At 37.2% G+C, this 18,655-nt stretch overlaps 1 protein-coding gene across 5 annotated transcripts in view; it reads right to left on the bottom strand.

Annotated features, from left to right (window-relative positions):
• Positions 1 to 68: 68 nt before the first annotated feature.
• Positions 69 to 18,655, bottom strand: part of ZNF529 (zinc finger protein 529) — a 40,791-nt gene continuing 22,204 nt past the window's right edge. For all 5 annotated transcript variants that reach the window (XM_023582695.3, XM_071209560.1, XM_058279349.1 and 2 more), the window contains 3 exons: positions 9,882 to 9,975; positions 8,789 to 8,915; positions 69 to 3,631 (listed from right to left, as the gene is read on the bottom strand). In XM_023582695.3, the coding sequence (XP_023438463.2) occupies positions 2,229 to 3,631; positions 8,789 to 8,915; positions 9,882 to 9,975 (1,624 nt within the window). In that variant the 3' untranslated portion in view covers positions 69 to 2,228. The remainder of the gene's footprint in view (positions 3,632 to 8,788; positions 8,916 to 9,881; positions 9,976 to 18,655) is intronic.

Here is an 18,655-nt window from a genome sequence, read left to right as displayed (position 1 = left end):
GGAATGGAAAGAAATAGTGAAGTTTTATCAATCTGAGCACCACAGAGAAGTAATAAAAACAAGAATAATAAATGAACAACCATTATAGTTTATTGGAATAGCAGTGTGTGTGAAATGCCAGAATTCATAACAAAGCTCAATGGATAAATGTTAACGTAATATGACCAAAATGTAGCTATAATAAAGAAGAATGTAATAAGGATACATTTTATTCATTAATGATTTAAAGATAAATAAATCATTTTGGTTATTTTGTTTTTGTCATTATTTTATGTCTGCATATAAGGCTTAGATAGGTCATTGTCAATTTGTTTAAAATGCATAGGAAAAACAAAACCAAACCAGGACAAGTAGGACAAGTAGTCATGGAGTACTACTTCAAGAAGAGGAAAGTTAATCATCACCGATGGTTACTCAGTAATCAGGTGGAGAGGGATCCAAAAGCATATCAGCAGTGGTGGTCATATGGTCACATACTATCCCAATAAATAGAGTGTTGAACTGTTTCAATAAAATGAAATATCTTAAAGAAAAGGGTATAACTAACTCATTTCCCTACTACTAAAAGACATGAAATAGCTATCAATTATATATATTTTTAAAAATACTTCAAAAAAACACTAATAAAGAATACTTAAAACAAAGGTCATTATATCCAGTGAGAAAATGGCTTAATTACTGGTGATCATGTAAAACTTTAAATAGTACATAAATTCTGGGAAAGACACCAATTTCATAAATTAAAATCTAATGAATGATGGTGACATAAATGTATTAAACATAATAGGCACATTTCTTATAAAAACCTAATAACTAATGGCTCATGATCACATAGATTGTCCTAAGAGATGGCAGACAACTAAGATTTGCAACATTGGCTCTGTTATTGCATCCTTTACATTTTTTTTCTGAGTCAAGTGAGTTTACTAAAATCAAAGGACAACCAATTGTTTAACTGCCCAAATCCTAGTAAGGTAATTTGTATACCTCATTTTGCAAGTGCTTTGCTTGATTGCACTTCACAGATACTGTTATTTTTGTTTGTTTTACAAATTTAAGGTTTATGGCAATTCTCCATTGAGCAAGCCTATCAGTACCATTTTTCCAACAGTACGTGCTCATTTGGTGTCTCTGTGTTACATTTTAATTAAGGTGTATACATCGTTTTTTAAGACGTAATGCTATTGCACACCTAACAGACTACAGTATAGTGTAAGTATAATTTTTATATGCACTGGGAAACCAAAACAACCTGTGACTTGCATTACTGTGGTGGTCTAAAACCAAATAGGCAATATCTCTGAGGTATGCCTGTAGTTGTGAACACTCATTATTATAAGTTTGGTGGTCAATTTATAATCACTACAATGGATGTGAACTTTTTCTTTAAAGGTGTTTAACAAATTTAAGATATTGATAGAATGGGTAGTACTTTTTATTAAAAATTTAATACAAGTCCTCTTTCCATTTGCATCCTGGCTAGTACTGCCTGAGATAAAAAGGCTCCTTAAGGGAATTGTGCTATAGTAGATATTTAGAGGAATCTGTTGTGTCAAAAGAAAACAGAAATTCTAAAAGAAATCAACATGATAAAAATGGAAAGGAGATCACACGCCTACCTTTAAAACAAAAACAAGAGAAAGCAAAACAAAATCTACACAAACACTATGTAGCACCATATACTTTAAAACCACATTGTATCTAATTGGGAGTTCTAACTCAGAGAAGGTAAGTATATCATATATAACAAAAAATTAGAATGCAAAAAAATGTATTTGAAAAATGTTATAAATTGGTAAATCAAAAGCAACAAATAGATAGAGGGACAAAAGCACAAACACCAAAGTCATGGTATGCAAAACATACCTGGACAAGAAACACACATCAAAAGATATTCAAGTCACTAATATTTAGAGTAATTCATACTCTTCACAGTTCAGAAATGGGACTATTAAGGGTCACCATTTATTAATGGGTGGTAAGAATGTAAACTGACATAAAAGGGAGAACTGTTTGGCAGAATCTAATAAAGCAAAAAGTATACAGTACCTATGACTAAGCAATTCTACTTCTATATCTGGATACAGATTTTAAAAATAAAAGATTGAATCCCCTTGATTATTTCTTGTTAAACACACAATTTTTTTTCAGTGGTAGATACAAAATACCTTTATACATGTTCATTAAAATGATTTCTCACAAGTCTGAATTTTCTGATATCAAATAAGCTACCTACCCACACTAAAGGCCTTCCCACATTCTTTACATTCATAGGCTTTGTCACCTGTATGAATTCTCTGATGTTTAGTAAAGGATGAACTATGTCGAAAGGTCTTCCCACATGCCTTACATTCATAAGGTTTCTCTCCAGTATGAATTCTTTGATGTTCAGTAAGGGCTGAACTATGTCTAAAGGCCTTCCCACATGCCTTACATTCATAGGGTTTCTCACCACTATGAATTCTCTGATGTTGAATAAGAGCTGAAGTAAGTCTAAAGAACTTCCCACACTCCTTACATTCATAAGGTTTCTGACCACTGTGAATTCTCAGATGTCTGGTAAGTTCACTCCCTACTCCAAAAGCTTTCCCACATTCCTTACATTTATAGGGTTTTTCACCAGTATGAATTCTCTGATGTCTAGTCAGGGATGAACTATTCCTAAATACTTTCCCACATGTCTTGCATTCATAAGGTTTCTTACCAGTATGAATTCTCTGATGTCGAGCCAGTTCTCTACAGACTCCAAAAGCCTTCCCACATTCCTTACATGCATAAGGTTTCTCACCAGTATGAATTCTCTGATGTTCAATAAGCTGAGAACTAATTCTAAATACCTTTTCACATTCCATACATTTGTAAGGTTTCTCACCAGTATGAATTCTCTGATGTTCAGCAAGCTGTGAATGAAATCTAAAGTCCTTGCCACATTCCATACATTTGTAAGGTTTCTCATCCGTATGAATTTTCTGATGTCGAGTAAGTTGTGCATGCATTCTAAAGAATTTCCCACAGAATGTACATTCATAGGGTTTCTCACCAGCATGAATTCTCCGAAGTGGTGTAATTTCTCCAGCTACTGTAAAAGTTCTTCCATATTCCTTACATTTATAGCACTTCTCTTCATTATGAATTTTCTTATGCACACTAAAGTCTTCGTAAAAACTAAACATATTCCCACATCCCATACACTTACAAGGTTTCACAGCTGTGTGGATTTTCAGTTGAAGAGTATGTGGGTCATCTATACCAAAGGTTTCCCAATATTCATTACATTCATACATCTTCTCACTAGTATGTACTGTCTCATATTTATCAAAGTTTGAGTCACAACTAAAGATCTTCCCATATTCTTTACATTCATAGGCCTTTTCACTATGATGAATGCTCTGATGTAATGTAAAAGATTTATGATTCTTATAAATGGGTACTTTTCCAGAGATGATTTTCATTTGATTGTAATATCCTACTTCAGGTCCTTGTATTTCACTCCTGCTTTTACTTTGCCAGTCATTTCTGAAAATGGAGCCAAGGGATTTATTTTTTTCCATTACCTCCCATTGAGAACTATTGCTTTCAATAATGTCCTTTCCTAAAGATAAACTCTTTGTCTCATATTTGGACTCCAAATCTGAAAGAAAAGAAGAAAAACAAATTTTCTTCATATGGCACAAAAATAAAATAGTATTAGAAAGCAGGGGAGACAAACTGAAAAAAATTCATCATATAAGTGAATGACTAAAATACTGTTATGAAACTGGAAGAAAGACAAGGAGAGCTCAGAGAATGATAACAGCATACGTAAGATTTTGAGATTTGTGATAAGGGAAACATTTCAATGAATCTGAACCCTAGATATTAATTCTCACATGATGAGCTTGCTAAGTACAGGCAATCAGGAACCCATCCAGATCAAATGAATCAATATCTATAGGTAAAGGAACTGGCCATTAGTATCTTCTAGTGATATTGCTAATGCAGGTCAAAATTTGATAATCCATACTAAATTTTTTGATGGTGGCTAACAAGATGCTGCTTAAAAGACCTCATTTTAATTCATTGTCCCCTTTCTTCTAATCTTTTCACCTTCTAGATCAAGACAGTTTTACATCTTTTAAAACTACACACAAGCTGTTTCATCTCTTACAAATGGGCTTTTTTTTATGGCCAGCTCCTTTATATTGTTCAGATCTGAAAGTGACTATATACTCAGAAAAGGATGTACTAACTGAAACTAAATATGTTTATATTCCAATATCTATGTTGCTATTCCAATATCTAGTTCCGTGCCTTCATATCCTTTTTTTCAATCATGTATTTAGTAATTTTCTCCTTTGTTATACCATTTATCCCCTTATTCCTTAAGCCCCACAAAGACAAATGCAATCATCATTTCAAGTGCAACTAAATAGCAAGGCCTGAGGACACAATAGTTGATAATTATTAAAAAGTAAATAATTGGATGAAAGGATTCTAAATGAGAATAATGGCAGATATTACAAAGATAAAGATAAGTGACCAGAAAACACAACTGATTATCAAAATAATTATATAACAATAAGAATTAAGCAAAAGTTATATATTTCCCTACCTAGTAACCCTCACACTACACTACAGTGATCATATATACACATATATATACACACACTATAGTGAGATAAATACATACCTAGATATACATACATATATATATAAAAGGTGGGTGTTTATAAGCAATTTTTCTCTAATTGCACCTCCAGTTACACATATTAGTGTCTCCACCACTGCTATACATTCCCTTCTAAGCAGAACCATGATTGCTTTTCTTCATCCCATATATCAATCAAGATGAGATATTTTGGCGGCGGACTTGGCCCAGTGGTTAGGGTGTCTGTCTACCACATGGGAGGTCCACATTCAAACCCCGGCTCCTTGACCCGTGTGGAGCTGGCCCATGCACAATGCTGATGCGTGCAAGGAGTGACCTGCCACACAGGGATGTCCCCCGTGTAGGGGAGCCCCATATGCAAGGAGTGCACTCCATAAAGGAGACCCGCCCAGCACAAAAGAAAGTGCAGCCTGCCCAGAAATGGTGCCGCATACCCTGAGAACTGACACAAGATGACGCAACAAAAAGAAACAGATTCCCGCACCACTGACAACAACAGAATTGGACAAAGAAGACGCAGCAAATCAACACAGAGAACAGACAACTGGGGTGGGGAGGGGAGTGGAGAGAAATAAATAAATAAATAAATAAATAAAAGATGAGATGTTTTATTTCTCTTCAGTTGTATTTTCACTCTTATTCACCTGTCCTACTGAAATCACAGACTATTTTATTCTTCATACTCTTTCCCAGATAATTCTTTCCATTTTCCTATAGCCAAAGCCAACCATTGCTGTACTTCCCAAAAAAGTATCACAATGATATACAGTTGGTATATACCATATTATAAGGCTTATGAAAGTCTGAACAAAGGCTTGGGACTGAAAAGGGGACTATACTAACAATGATATGGAGAGAGTGGTATGAGGTAGTTAGAGTGTAAGAGACTGTAACGAAGGATTTATTGGACATTGGCTAAAGGTTGGCAATCAGATAAGAGAATGGTCTGTGGAAAATCCAAAGTGACAGATGAACTGTACATGATGTGGGGCAAGATTAATTTCCCATGACTGAATTGTGTTATGTGTAACAAAGATGAAAAAACGCAAGTACCATTACTTGACTATAAAACAATAAAATCGGATATAAATGATGATATCAGTAAATCAAAAGTACTTTCACTTAGAAAAGAAGAAATTTTCCAAATGTTAAGTCATTGTAAAAATGTAATTAAAATTACAACATTTTTAGAGAACTATGATATTGAAAACATTATTAATTTAGAATTTATGAAACTCAACTATGTTGGTCAGATAAAAAATAAGGATTTAAATGCTTATATTAATAAAAATGAATGAATTAAAATAACCAATGTAAACATCCCACTCAGAAAGACAGACTAGAATAAAGTGAATTGAAGAAAAGGTGATGGGGGGAATTAATAAATATGGAAGCAGAATGAGTTAGAAAATATACAAACAGAATGAACAAATTTAAAAAATAAAAATGACAAAAGGGAAAGAACTATCAGAGAGGGTATTTTGAAAAAATGGTACAAGAGTTCTAAGCCAATATATTTGAAATTACAGACTAGTGAGTGTATTATTTTCAAATGTATTGGCATAGTTATTAGAATATTTAGTTTGTAAATATTCAAAAGTAGCCCCAGAAGACAAAAGTAAAAAGACCAATTTGCTGAAAAGAGATAAAATTGTTAAAGACTTACCTCCCACAAAACAAAAAGCTGCAAGCATGCCTATTGCCCAGGTTATGGTCTCTAAATATTGTACCTGCCTTAATGAACCAGGGCTCTTAGAGTAAATGTCTGAATCATGATCTGCAACAGGGACAGTACAAGATGGGCCCTGAACTACTTTGTCAGAAAGCAAGGAAGTTTTAAAATGTTAATGAGTCATGTCCAAGGACACGAATCACTTAAAGGAGCTAAGGCAGGCCACCATTTTGACAATATAAGAATCAAAGCAGGGGATAAAAACTTTGTGTACTAAAACAAGTTCAATCAATCAATGAAAGAATGTATAAATAAGTACAAAGATATATAAATACATAATTGAATAAAAGAACATGATAAAGAAGAAAAGACCTGAAGAACTCGTTCGTAACCAATGTAGGTGCCTGGTCAGGATTAGGGAAGGTATAGGGTGAGCCCAGAACAGCTTATGTCAGAAACCAAAAATAACTTGAAAGATTAAAGAATTAAGTCAAAGGTATACAGAAATCACCATAAATTCATACAACTGGGTATCAAAAATAAGGGATGACGGTGGACTAAAGTACATTAAACCAATGAAAAATCAATACAGTCATAAGGCCAGAAAATTTGAAATGCACTATTTGAGGTAGCTAATTAGTTAATCATTTAAAGATCATAGTCAAGCATTCTTCCCATCTTTTCTGTTAAAACTACATTTTCAGTTTATCAAAGAGCATGAAGGCAACTACTAAATGTAAAAGGAATGACAAATTAAGAAAAACATTATTGATTCAGATGAGGATTTTCAGTTGTAAAAAATCATTATGTGAATCACCGATAGGAAACTCTATGTTCATAGATGGACAAAATATTATCATAGAGCTTCCTTTCTGACCACACTATGTGATTTAACTCTGCCCCCATAATTCTCTACTGCATTACCCTGCTTACTATTCTTCTCAGTACTTATCACTATATATATTACACGGGAAAGATGTGAATTAGCTTCTTCAGGCTTCAGGCTTTTTCTCCACAGGTCTTTGAAGGGAGTTTTCCAACAAAAACATCATAAGGGTCCATGTCCTCCCTGAACAGCTAGGTTTTTTCTTCTGGTGATGCTTTCTTTGCTTTATCAGCCCTCAAGTTGCTTTGTCTTCTTGTCATATCCCTTGTAACCCTCCAGAGCTCCTTCCCTTCCTCCAATAAAATGACCACAACTGGCTTAGAAATGGAACATCCTGCTTACAACAAAGAAAAGTGACATATGGTATTAAACAATATAAGAATTATAACCAATTCTAAAAAACTTTTTAGAAATGATTACATTTTTTAAGATAAAAAAAGTCAAAATGATATTGATAAAGACTTCAGAAAATAGAAATGTGAGGGATAGAAACAACATTTACCTTAGAGTGACCACAGAATTACAAAGCATAAAGGGACCAGACAGGTAAAGAAAAGTCTCATGCTATTTAAATCCAAGCCAACACTTTGTCCTGAGAGGGAGTATAGGGTAACAATTGAGAACACTGTTTTGGTGCCAGACTGCTTGGATGAAAAACCTGCTTCTGATACTAACTGGCTATGTAACTTTGGGCTCTGTGCCTTAAGTAATCTCTTCTACAAAATGATAATACAAATAGTATTTATGTCATAGAGTTGTTGCAAGAATTAAATGAGTCAATATGTTTAAATGCTTAAAACAGGGCCTGGTACAAGGCAAGAAGTATGCTGACAGAAAAACAAATAGCTTTCTATTAAAAGATCCTTGCTGCAATACTGATTTAATGTTAAATGCAAAGTTTTTTAGCTACAATATTTGTGGCTGGAAATGAATTTGAATTCTGTTTATTGATCCATTAAGATATAAACTGTAGATTCTTTTTTTTTTTTTTCTTTTAGGAGGTACTGGGGGTTGAAACCAGGACCTTATACATGGGAAGCAGACACTCAGCCACAGAGCTATATCTGCTCCCCAGTGAGAGCTGGGTTTTTTTGTTTGTTTGTTTGTTCGTTCGTTTGTTTTTAGGAGGTACTGGGGTTCAAACCTCGGACTTTGTACATGGAAAGCAGGCACTCAACTACTTGAGCTACACCCACTCCCCTGTAGAGATTCTTTAACAATCAGAAGAAATCAGGACCCTGTGTTTTAGCTGTTTCCCCTGAAGGTGAGTAAGAAAATAACATAAAACATCTATCATAATTCTAAACACAATATAATATCTTAATGGTTATGCTGCATGTGTCTCATGAGTCAAATCCTGCTCCCTGCATATCGAGGAAGGTAAAAGTATATGAAGGACCTGAGAAAGGTACGAACATCATATGATGAAGGTGCTTAATGGAGGCATCATGGGCAATAAAACAAAGCTCAACCTATTCCCTTGGAAACAGGCGGAAGAACTACTCCTATTTTTAAAAGATAGCTTTGAGTTCATTCAATTACAAAGAACATATTCTAAATTATTTGAGACAGATAAATTTACCCAATGAAACCAAGTTGCTGTAGTTCTCCATCATCACATCCCAGTACAAGTCCCTCTGAGCAGAATCCAGATATTCCCACTCCTCCTGAGAAAAGTTGATGACCACATCCCTGAATGTTACCAATTCCTGAAACAATAAACCCATATATTAGAGGTAGAGCTGAAGGAAATATTTTTGAGAAAAAGAGAAGAAATAAAGAATTGTGTAACAGGAAGGGATCTAGATAGTAAATGAGTGGGCCAGGGATAGAAGCCTACAGCATGGAAAGTAAGGAAATTAATGTTTCTGAACAAGGCTATCTACATGTCTCTAAAGACTTTAGTTGATTAAGAGAAATTTTACTGCATACTACAGGATTTATTCATTAGTCAAACATGTCTAGACATGAATAAAATAATCAGGTGACAAATTCAAAAATCTCTATCTTAGAAAATATGTTAGGACCAAAATTTAAAAAAATTTTGCAACCTGAAATTTATTATTATGTCATGTACCATTATTTCAAATATAATACAAATTATTCCTTTTAACAGAAAATTTTTTAGTAAATGTGTTTTAATGGCTTCAGAGTATCCTAATCAGTCAAAATATATCAACTTCAGTCATGGTTTTTTGTTTAGACATAGTTTTACCCCTTAGACAACTGGAGTTAGACAAGGTCTTCTCCAATTCTGAGAATATACAATCATTTGCTATTTATATATGACTGAGGCCAGCCAAAACCAAATTCAATCTACCTGGAAACACAGGTTTGTGGAGAAATTGAATTTGCCCATGTGTTGTCAGATGAATCCATCTGTTATTTTTCTCTGCCCAAGAATATGACAAAGGATAGAAAACATCTCCATCTAGGGATTTCATTTCTACTCTGTAACTGCTCTTAGTTAGAGACTGAGCACACAGGGGTTTGGACATTATTTGGAGAATAGACAGGCAAGCAGGTGTGACACTGTGATGGTTGTTTGGTTCCAGCAAGTGAGAAAGTGAAAAGTTGTGGATGTGGGTCAGGCTCTGTATTAGGACTGTTTGGAGGAAGTTTCAGAAAAAGGACATGTTCACAAGGCATTCAGAGAGAGAGAAATAGCAACTTACATGGTCCATGCTTAGAACTGTAAAAAATTTGTCAGGCAATTCCACTTCTGGCATGATAGTATGAAGAGCTCCATGGACATGCTCCCTAGTGAAACTGGTGAAAGTTATCAAAGAAAAAAACAAACATTTAAAGTCTCTGGAAATGGCCTTACAGGCATAGAGCAAAGAAACATTTACTCAAGAAAATCCACTAAAACTCCTTAGAACTGCAAGGGTCTTTGGAATTTGAACCAAAACCTGTATATATCTTTAGCCCTCCCATCTCTGTGAGAAAAAAAACAACAACAAAACCCTCTACTTAGACAGGTACAGCCAGGAATACAGGACTTCCTCTCCCCACCAGGCTCTCAGGTTAGTGGGCTATTGTCCCAGGAGGGGAAGGGCATGAGTATTTCTTTCCTGCCCCCAGTTACCTGTCGCTCAGGATAAGTTCTCGGTGGGTGCTATTAAGATGTTAGAGATCCCTTCTTCTGTAGTACTAGAAAAATACTGTATAGCTTATATATTAAGACATTGTGTTAAACTTCCATAAGAGGGTAAGAATTAACAAATAATTATGATTATAAAATCATTATTTAGATGTCTTTATATTATAAAAAATAGCAAAATGTTAATATCTGAAATTGCTGAAACTGGTTGGATTTAGTCCAGACTTGCTATTATGATGGTCATTCTAAACAGGTCTCACCCCTGTTTATGGTTACTCTAGACTTAGCCTCTCTCTTGAGTAAACTTACTATTGTGATGGTAATTCTAGACTGAACTTACCCTTGTTTACTGTTATTTCAGAGCTAGGCTCACCCTTATATATACTTTCCAATGTAATAGTAGCCACTCTACCTTCCTGTTTAACATCCATATGGAAAACCTCGTGGCTGACATTTACTCTGTACTTTCCTATTGCAGAAACTTGATCTCTGATAATGATTGTAACTTTGTAACTCACCCTGGTTTGGTACCTACCCCATCATATTCAACCTCTTAATGTTTATAAATGAAGGAACCTGTGTCCAGCTCTGCCCCCATTATTCATTAACACTTCAGTGATATAAAATATTAATATTTCTGCAGATGGGGGAGGCTGATTTGACATTGTACATCTCTAGTCTCCTGCTGGTGAATAAACAGTCTTTTTATTCCTAGTCTAGTTTGGTGTCTGACTATTCTGCCATGCTGAGCAAACGAACACAGCTGAGGATTTCCCGAGGCCCTCTTCACTTCTACCCATTTCCCACTTGTGAAATGGAGGCTCTGCCTTGGACACAGCACCACTGAGAACACTGCAGTCCTGATCACCTTTGCCCTGGCTTTTGGGGTGGGAGTTTTACACCAAGGAAGGCAAGTCAAGGAAAATTGGAGCTATTGTATCCCCACACCAACAAGTGATCAGCTCCTAAAGTAGGGTGTCACTCAGGAGAGAAAAGCAATATTGTCCCTGCACCCAGCACTAGTACAATGGCTTAGAGGTTTTTCCCACCAGGGGAAACGTTATAAAATGGAGAGCTCCAAATTCCTCCCCAAAGGTATTGATTTCATTTGCCATAAAGTTTAGAAAAATTTAAGCCTAAGGCTGCTCTCAAAAACCGTCACTGTTTTGTTGAAGGCAATTAGAAGACTCGTGGATTCACTGGAGAGGTGTACTAAACTGTAGGCCAGCTAGTTTGTGAAGAGAAACACGGAGACAGATGGGAAGAGCCTCCCTATTGTCAACAAATCTCAAATATTGATCCTGGAACTATACTTCAAAGTAGCCCAAACCGGATTGCAATAGTCTGTGAAGCAATTTACATCCCAGGCCACTGATGAAAACAGTAAAATGATCAGCCAAAATTAATGGAGCTTAAAAAGTGGTGTGGTCAGGTAAAAAAAAGACAGCTCTGCTGAAACCACTGTCCTTGGAGGGTCGCTGAGGAAATATCAAAGGCTGTGCCTCTGGGGAGTAACATTAGAGGTTTCACATTGCCAGAAGAATATAGACTTCATTAAAATAATCTAGGCAGTCACTAAACAGGAAAACAAAGGAGATGGGTGGGGGCAAAGCTGTTTTGGGCTACAGGAACAAATGAAGAGAACCAGAAATTATAAATAAGAAGGCTAATATAACAAAAGCTATAAATGTGTACCAGCTCTCCCATCTTCTTTAAAAGACATAAATTATATAAAGGAACAATTATAACAATAGTGGTTGGGTTGGAAACATTTATAGCAAATGTGCTTAACAATATTACTATAAAAGTCAAGGAGAGGAGGGAAGAGAGCTATATAGGAGTATGTTTCTCACTGAAGTTAAATTAGTGTACTTCTGAAGCTGTTTCTGATAAGTTAAGATGTATATGGTGGGAGCAGATGTGGCTCAAGGGGTTGAGCACCTGCTTCCCACATGGGAGGTCCTGGGTTTGGTTCCTGGTCCCTCCTAAAAGCAAAACAAGAAAACAACAATCAAACAAATGAAGAAAACCAACTTCAGGTTGAGCTGATGTGGCTCAGTGGTTGAGCAATGGCTTCCCATATACAATGCCCTAGGTTCAATCCTTGGTCCCTCAAAAAAAAAGATGTAAATGGTAAGTACTAGAGCAACCAGTAGGAAACAACTAAAATAATATATAGGGGAAAAACTCTTAAAGGAATTAAAATGCACATTAGAAAATACTCACTAAGCTGAGGCAGGCTAGTAATTTAGGGAATCAATAGACATATCTGGAATGGCAGGAAACAATTAATGGTTTAAAAAGCAAGGGCAAAATTCTGTTCTTGCCTTCTTCACCCCCTGCCTGGAACAGCAAGCAAGTAAGCCTGGGCATTTTGTAATCTGTAATGGGGAACTGTAGTCTGCAAATCACCCCTCTTTATCTCTTTTCAGTCCCTTTCCTCTCTAAGGGACGCATAATCTGTTATTTTCTCCCATTTCTCTTCTCTCCATTACTTAATAAATTACTGGCCTAAATAAACTGGCTTGCACCTAAAAATTCATTTTTTGTAGCTTATCCAAGAACCTAGAGAATAACCAGCAACATATTTTGGCAACTGCCAGCCAGGAGAAGAGGTACTGGTGAGTCAAACTATGAGTCAAACTGAAGCATGCTAGTAAGACAGGGAATCAGTAGATGGATCTGGAACCTAGCAGAGTCCACGTAGACATCAACAGCCCCCAAGATGGCTGCTGGAAAAGCCCCACACTCAAGATTCTGCTATTCAGAACAAAGACTTCTGGAAGCAAGGAAAAGCCCCGGATATTCCCCACAGACTTTATCACTGGGTACTCACTGGGGGATTGATAGGTGGGGTGATCAATTGAAATAGCAAACAGCTGGAACCCTTCCCCTGCCATTAGCAAAGGGGTGGAATAATTAATAATTATTAAAGCAGACTGTGAGTTCTGAGAGCTTGCGTGCTCCACTCTTTTGCCTCTGGACCCGTTCCTGCCCTTTGTGCTTCGTTCTCACTATTTTCCTCTGCCATGTGGCCACGCAAGTAAAACCTGGGCATTTATAACCCATAATGGGGAAGTGTAGTCTATAAATCAGCCCTCTTTATCACTTTTCAGCCCCTTCCTCTCGACCTGACACCCCTGCTCTGTTATTTTCTCCCATTTCTCTTCCCTCCCTACCTGAATACATTACTGGCCTAACTCACTTGGCATGCTCTTGAAATTAATTTCTGCAGCATAGCCAAGAACCTAAATAAAATCCAGTAACAGTATAACCAAGAGTAGCCTCTGTATGGGAGCCTGAATTCCAGTTAATCAGTATAAAAGAGAAGGGCAGACAGATATGAGGGCCAGCAACTTCATGTCATGTCTCCTTAAAGAAATGAGGAAATACACTTCAAACTTCCATTAACTCCCCTTCAGAGAGAGACTTCCCAGGTTTAAACTTGGTTGTGCCTATTAAGGTGAATAGGGATCAAGATCCAGACTGATTATTAAACATGTCCTGGAAAAAAGAAACCACATGTGCCATCAATTAAGATCAAAAAGTTCCTAGAAACGCTAAGGGTATAAAATTCTCTCTTCTGTTTTAATCTGTGCTTAACTTTGTGTTCAACCTTGATATCTGTGTTTAACTTTGTCAGCTTGCTTGTGTCTAGGAAATCAGATTTGGAGCTCACCTGTTACAAATTGGATAACAGTGAAAGATAACGTAAAAATGAGTTTTCAAAAGCAATAATGTCTTGCAAGTGGATTTAATGTATAAATCACAAGTAGAATTGGTTCAACTGCCAGAAAAGCAGAAAAACTTACCAAAGTGTTACTAATAAAATTCTTGTGGCTTAGTTAATAAAGGTACCCAATTTGCCTTAAAGTAAAAACTTACTAGAAACCATAACTAAGAGTTTAGATCATTATAAAGATACCTTTATATTAAAAAGCAGCAGAAGGATAATAACTGAAATTATAACTGGGTAGATTTAGCCTAAACCTGCTATATAAATGTAATCTTAAACTGAATTTACCTTTGTTTATGGTCACTTCAGGCCTAGCCTCACCCCTTGCCTTCGCTCATGGTTATTTCATGACTGCTTCTGCCCCCTATGGCTCAGGGGAAAGCAACTTAAGATATCCCTGTCTCCTGTTGTTCTACTGGTATTAGTGACCCTACTTTCTCTTGTGGCTCCAAGTGTGGATTAAATTGCTGCCTGGTGGAATTCTCAACCCTTGGGGTTGAATGTCCACTCTTCCAGTCCAGCAGCCACTGGAGTCCTGTTATCTCTGAGGACTGGGAAATGAGAGAGGCCTCCTCCCTTGACTGTTGGGGGTTCCTAAAGCAGAAATTCATGGGAGAAACTAGTTTCCTTAGGCTTTGATAACCTCATGAGTACATATAGAATTAGTCTTGCTGATCCAAGGTCTGCCAAAGTCAAAGTGGGAAATAAGCAAAGTTCTGAAACAAAGGAAACCGTATTAAAGCATTGAGGACATTTTGGTTATAAGCCAATAATTAAGGAACGGAATTCTTGTGAAAAATATGGCTATAGTGCAAATTAGAGTAATTAAAAAGAGCCTTCCAAGAAGTCTTTTAAATGTTATCTTAGAGTTAAACTTATTCTGTAAGAGAATGAAAATTATAACAGTGAATTCTGTGTTTCTGTGTCAAACTATTTGTTTCTGCCTATTTGCTCAATATATATATTTGTAACTGGGCAGGATGGAAAGGTAATATAATAATCTAGATATAGAAACTATTGGGAAAGGAAAAAGTTTTTCCTAAGCTCTTTAACCTGCCCTACCCCCAAGAGTTGGGGATGAAGTGACAGATTGAACTGTCCTCTAAGCTGGGGAATTAAAAATCATAGTTTGTTCTGTGATTCCTCAATTTAAACCTTTTAACAGCCTTAAAATAAGGATGGTTAATAATCCTATTACCAAATTTCGATAAGAAAAAGTCCTTGAAAGCTATGGAAAGATCTTTTAAAATAAACAGTTTTCCAGAACCTAACAGTCAGTTAATATTATATGTATTAAATCTTCTAGGTGATAAAAGTTGCTAAGTTCATATCTAATGAAATTAAGTTAAAGAAATGTATATATGCCCTCTTAAATGAATAAATTCCATTGGTTGCTAATTGTAATTTAAGGTAAAGTAACCTGTCTATGTGGTTGTGATTAATCATAAGGAGTTTGTAAAAGCATCTTCTAAACTAAAGCATATTTTACATGGCTAATTCTAGGAAGCCATTACTAACTAGAAACCTAAAATGATATTAATGGCAAAAAGTAACTTTGTAGCAGGGAAACCTGTCAGAGGCTACCTCAATCTGCATATTCAAGTGGCGGTATGGAAAGATAATCTTGATTCCACTGGGAATCTTCAGTTTTCATGAAGTAAAGGAAAAAGTAGTTTTTCTTGTACTGCTAAAGCAAAATACCTGTTAATTAATATTTTCATGGTAAAGGTGTAGAAGTAAAAAGTGACATACTAAAAATTAATCATTTAATATGTTATACGTTGTATTGGAAGTGCTTAGAAAGTGTATAACGGTTTAAAAGACTTCAGTATTGTCAAACTCTTGTGCATTCAAACCAGGCCTTCAATACACTGTATTTTGCCTCTCCATTTTAGTTATTGGCTAGGTTGGTCACTGACCCCTAAAACAATAAAGGTATCTACAACATCTCTGGTTGTGCTCCTGAAGTGGATGCAGACTATGTTGCAGTTTCAGATTCTTGCAGCAGCCAGTGATGGCTTGATATAGCCAGATGTAGAATGGATATTGCCTCTAGACTGGCATTGTTTCATAGTGCCAAAGTGCGCTATGCACCTAGCTGGTGAAATACTGGAACCTACCCTCCTAGCTTCTCAGTAGGGTCAATGGTGCTGCAGCATGCTGTCTGTGGGAAGGACATACCAAGTGGAGCAATGATCACCAGAATGATGTAAATAGAACTTAAACAATATTGGCCTTATGGCCTGCTCCCATGGAGAAATAAAATGTATGATATTGCAAACTTGGAGCTAAGATCTATTTAATTGCAGCTCAAAGAGAAACTTATGATGTATTGGGTAGTGCATTAATTAGTATTATGTACTGTGCCTATATCTCTCCTAGATATATGCCTGATGATTATGGTGGTATCTTTTCTATTCTAGACCACATGCAGAGGGATACTGAACATGTTAAAAGTCCTGGTAAACTTCATTTTCTAAATAATTAGTGAAAGTGCCTATAAGATAAAAAATGGCCACCTTGCGTGAGAGCTGTGGGGGTAACAGCCCTTTTAATTTAAAAAGCTACCAAGTTAACTTGGGTGCGACCTCTCAGTCTTCACCCCTCACCAGGTGAAAGACATGCTTAACCCAGGTCCCCTCCTAGCCCTTATTCCAGAACCTGTCCCACTCATACCCTGGGGAGGACTGGCAGACTCACAAGCCATCTTGCCAGGGCTAAGCATTTCCCACCAGAAGGGAAACAGCAAATGAGGTGGGCATGGCCCACTTCAGCTTAGCCCCTTTCAGATGGTCGATGGACAAACTTTCCTCACCAAGGACCTGGAAACCAGGTTCTGGTCAAAACCTGGCAAAACAAAACAAAACAAAACAAAACAAAACAAGTCTCACTCTCAATTACAGCTGAAATGGAAAGAACCTACATAGTAGTTCTGATCACTCCTATGGCTATTAAAGATAAAGGAACAGTCAGCGGGTGGATTTATCCCGAGTGAAGCCAGCTGCCCAAGGAAGTGCCAGTTCACCAGAAGCCCCTGACAGGTATCACTGGACAGCCTGTTATACCTCTTCAAGAGACAAAGCTAAGTAGTGTTTGTGTCAAAGCCAGCTGTTCATTCTAACTCTAGCCCAAACACCTACTGCTAGGGGAGAGTAAGACAGGCACCCCTTAAGAAGTCTTGTCTGTTTTCATTTCCTGTAGTTTCTTCCTATAGAATAACCAAAAGGGCAATGTCTCTTCTCACCCCCCTCTTAGCTATCTCAGGGATAGCCACCACCATGGAAAACTGGGATTGGCAATTTATACCAAACCCCATTATCTATTATAATCATTCCCCAGAGCTAACTAACAGTATAGAAGAAACCAGCCATGTCTTAGAAGCTCTAAAACAGCAAACAGATTCTCTCCAGGCTGTGGTGCTGCAAAATTACAGGGTACTTAACATGCTGACTGCAGCACAGGAAGGAACATTACTTCCTTAAGGAAGAATGCCATCTCTATGTAAATCACTCTGAAATAGTCATAAACAGCATTCAAAACCTGCAAAATAAAGGCCACCAACTTGGGGAAGATGCAGCCTTTATAAGCACTTGGCCTTCTCTACTTTTATGGTCCAGTATCCTTTTAGTGGGACCCTATATCCTCAAAATTCTAATTAAGTTTATTTCTTCCAGAATGAACACCTTGTTAGCCATATGGGTATTTCATCCAGCTTCACCCAAAATGCTAGATTCATCTTCTTCCAAGCACAGTAGAATAGCAAGAGCGTTTTACACCTTCTCAGGTAGGGCCTACTGCCCCTAACCAGCAGGAAGTAATTACAGAAGAATGACCACTGTCCTTCAGCACCCTTTTAAGAATAAAGTTGTGGGAAGCGGATTTGGCTCAATGGATAGAGTGTCCACCTACCACATGGGAGGTCCAGGGTTCAAACCCAGGGCCTCCTGACCCATGTGATGAGCAGGCCCATGAGCAGTGCTGATGAGCACAAGGAGTCCTGTGCCAAGCAGGGGTGTCCCCCGTGTAGGGGAGCCCCATGCACAAGGAGTGTGCCCTGTAAGGAGAGCCGCCCAGTGCAGAAAAAGTTCAGCCTGCCCAGGAGTGGCGCCGCACACACAGAGAGCTGACAACAGCAAGATGACACAACAAAATGAGACACAGATTCCCGGTGCCACTGACAGGAATACAAGTGGACACAGAAGAACACACAGTGAATGGACACAGAGAGCAGACAACTGGGGGGGGGGGGGGGAAGAGAAGTAAGTAAAAACAATAAATCTTTTTTTAAAAAAAGAATAAAGTTGTAAACTCTCTGAAGGGGGAGTTGAGCAAGACTAGTAAATTAGGGAATCACTAGATGGATCTGGAACATGGCAGGAATACCCCACAAGATGGTTTCTAGAAAAACCTGCGAGAACCCCCATTTGGAATGAGATTTCCTCTGGAATAAAAGAGAAGCCCCAAATATTCTCCAGGGACCTTATCATTGGGCCCTTCCAGGGGATTGATGGGTGGGATAACCAATCAAAACAGCAAACAACTGGGACTCCTCCACTGTCAGTATCAAAAGGACGGATTAATTAATGGTTTAAAAAGCAAGCACGAAATCC

Source organism: Dasypus novemcinctus, chromosome 18, assembly GCF_030445035.2.
Source record: "Dasypus novemcinctus isolate mDasNov1 chromosome 18, mDasNov1.1.hap2, whole genome shotgun sequence".
NCBI classification, from domain to species: domain Eukaryota; kingdom Metazoa; phylum Chordata; class Mammalia; order Cingulata; family Dasypodidae; genus Dasypus; species Dasypus novemcinctus.
Note: the sequence above shows the minus strand (reverse complement) of the source record. Positions and strands in the feature narration are given on the sequence as shown.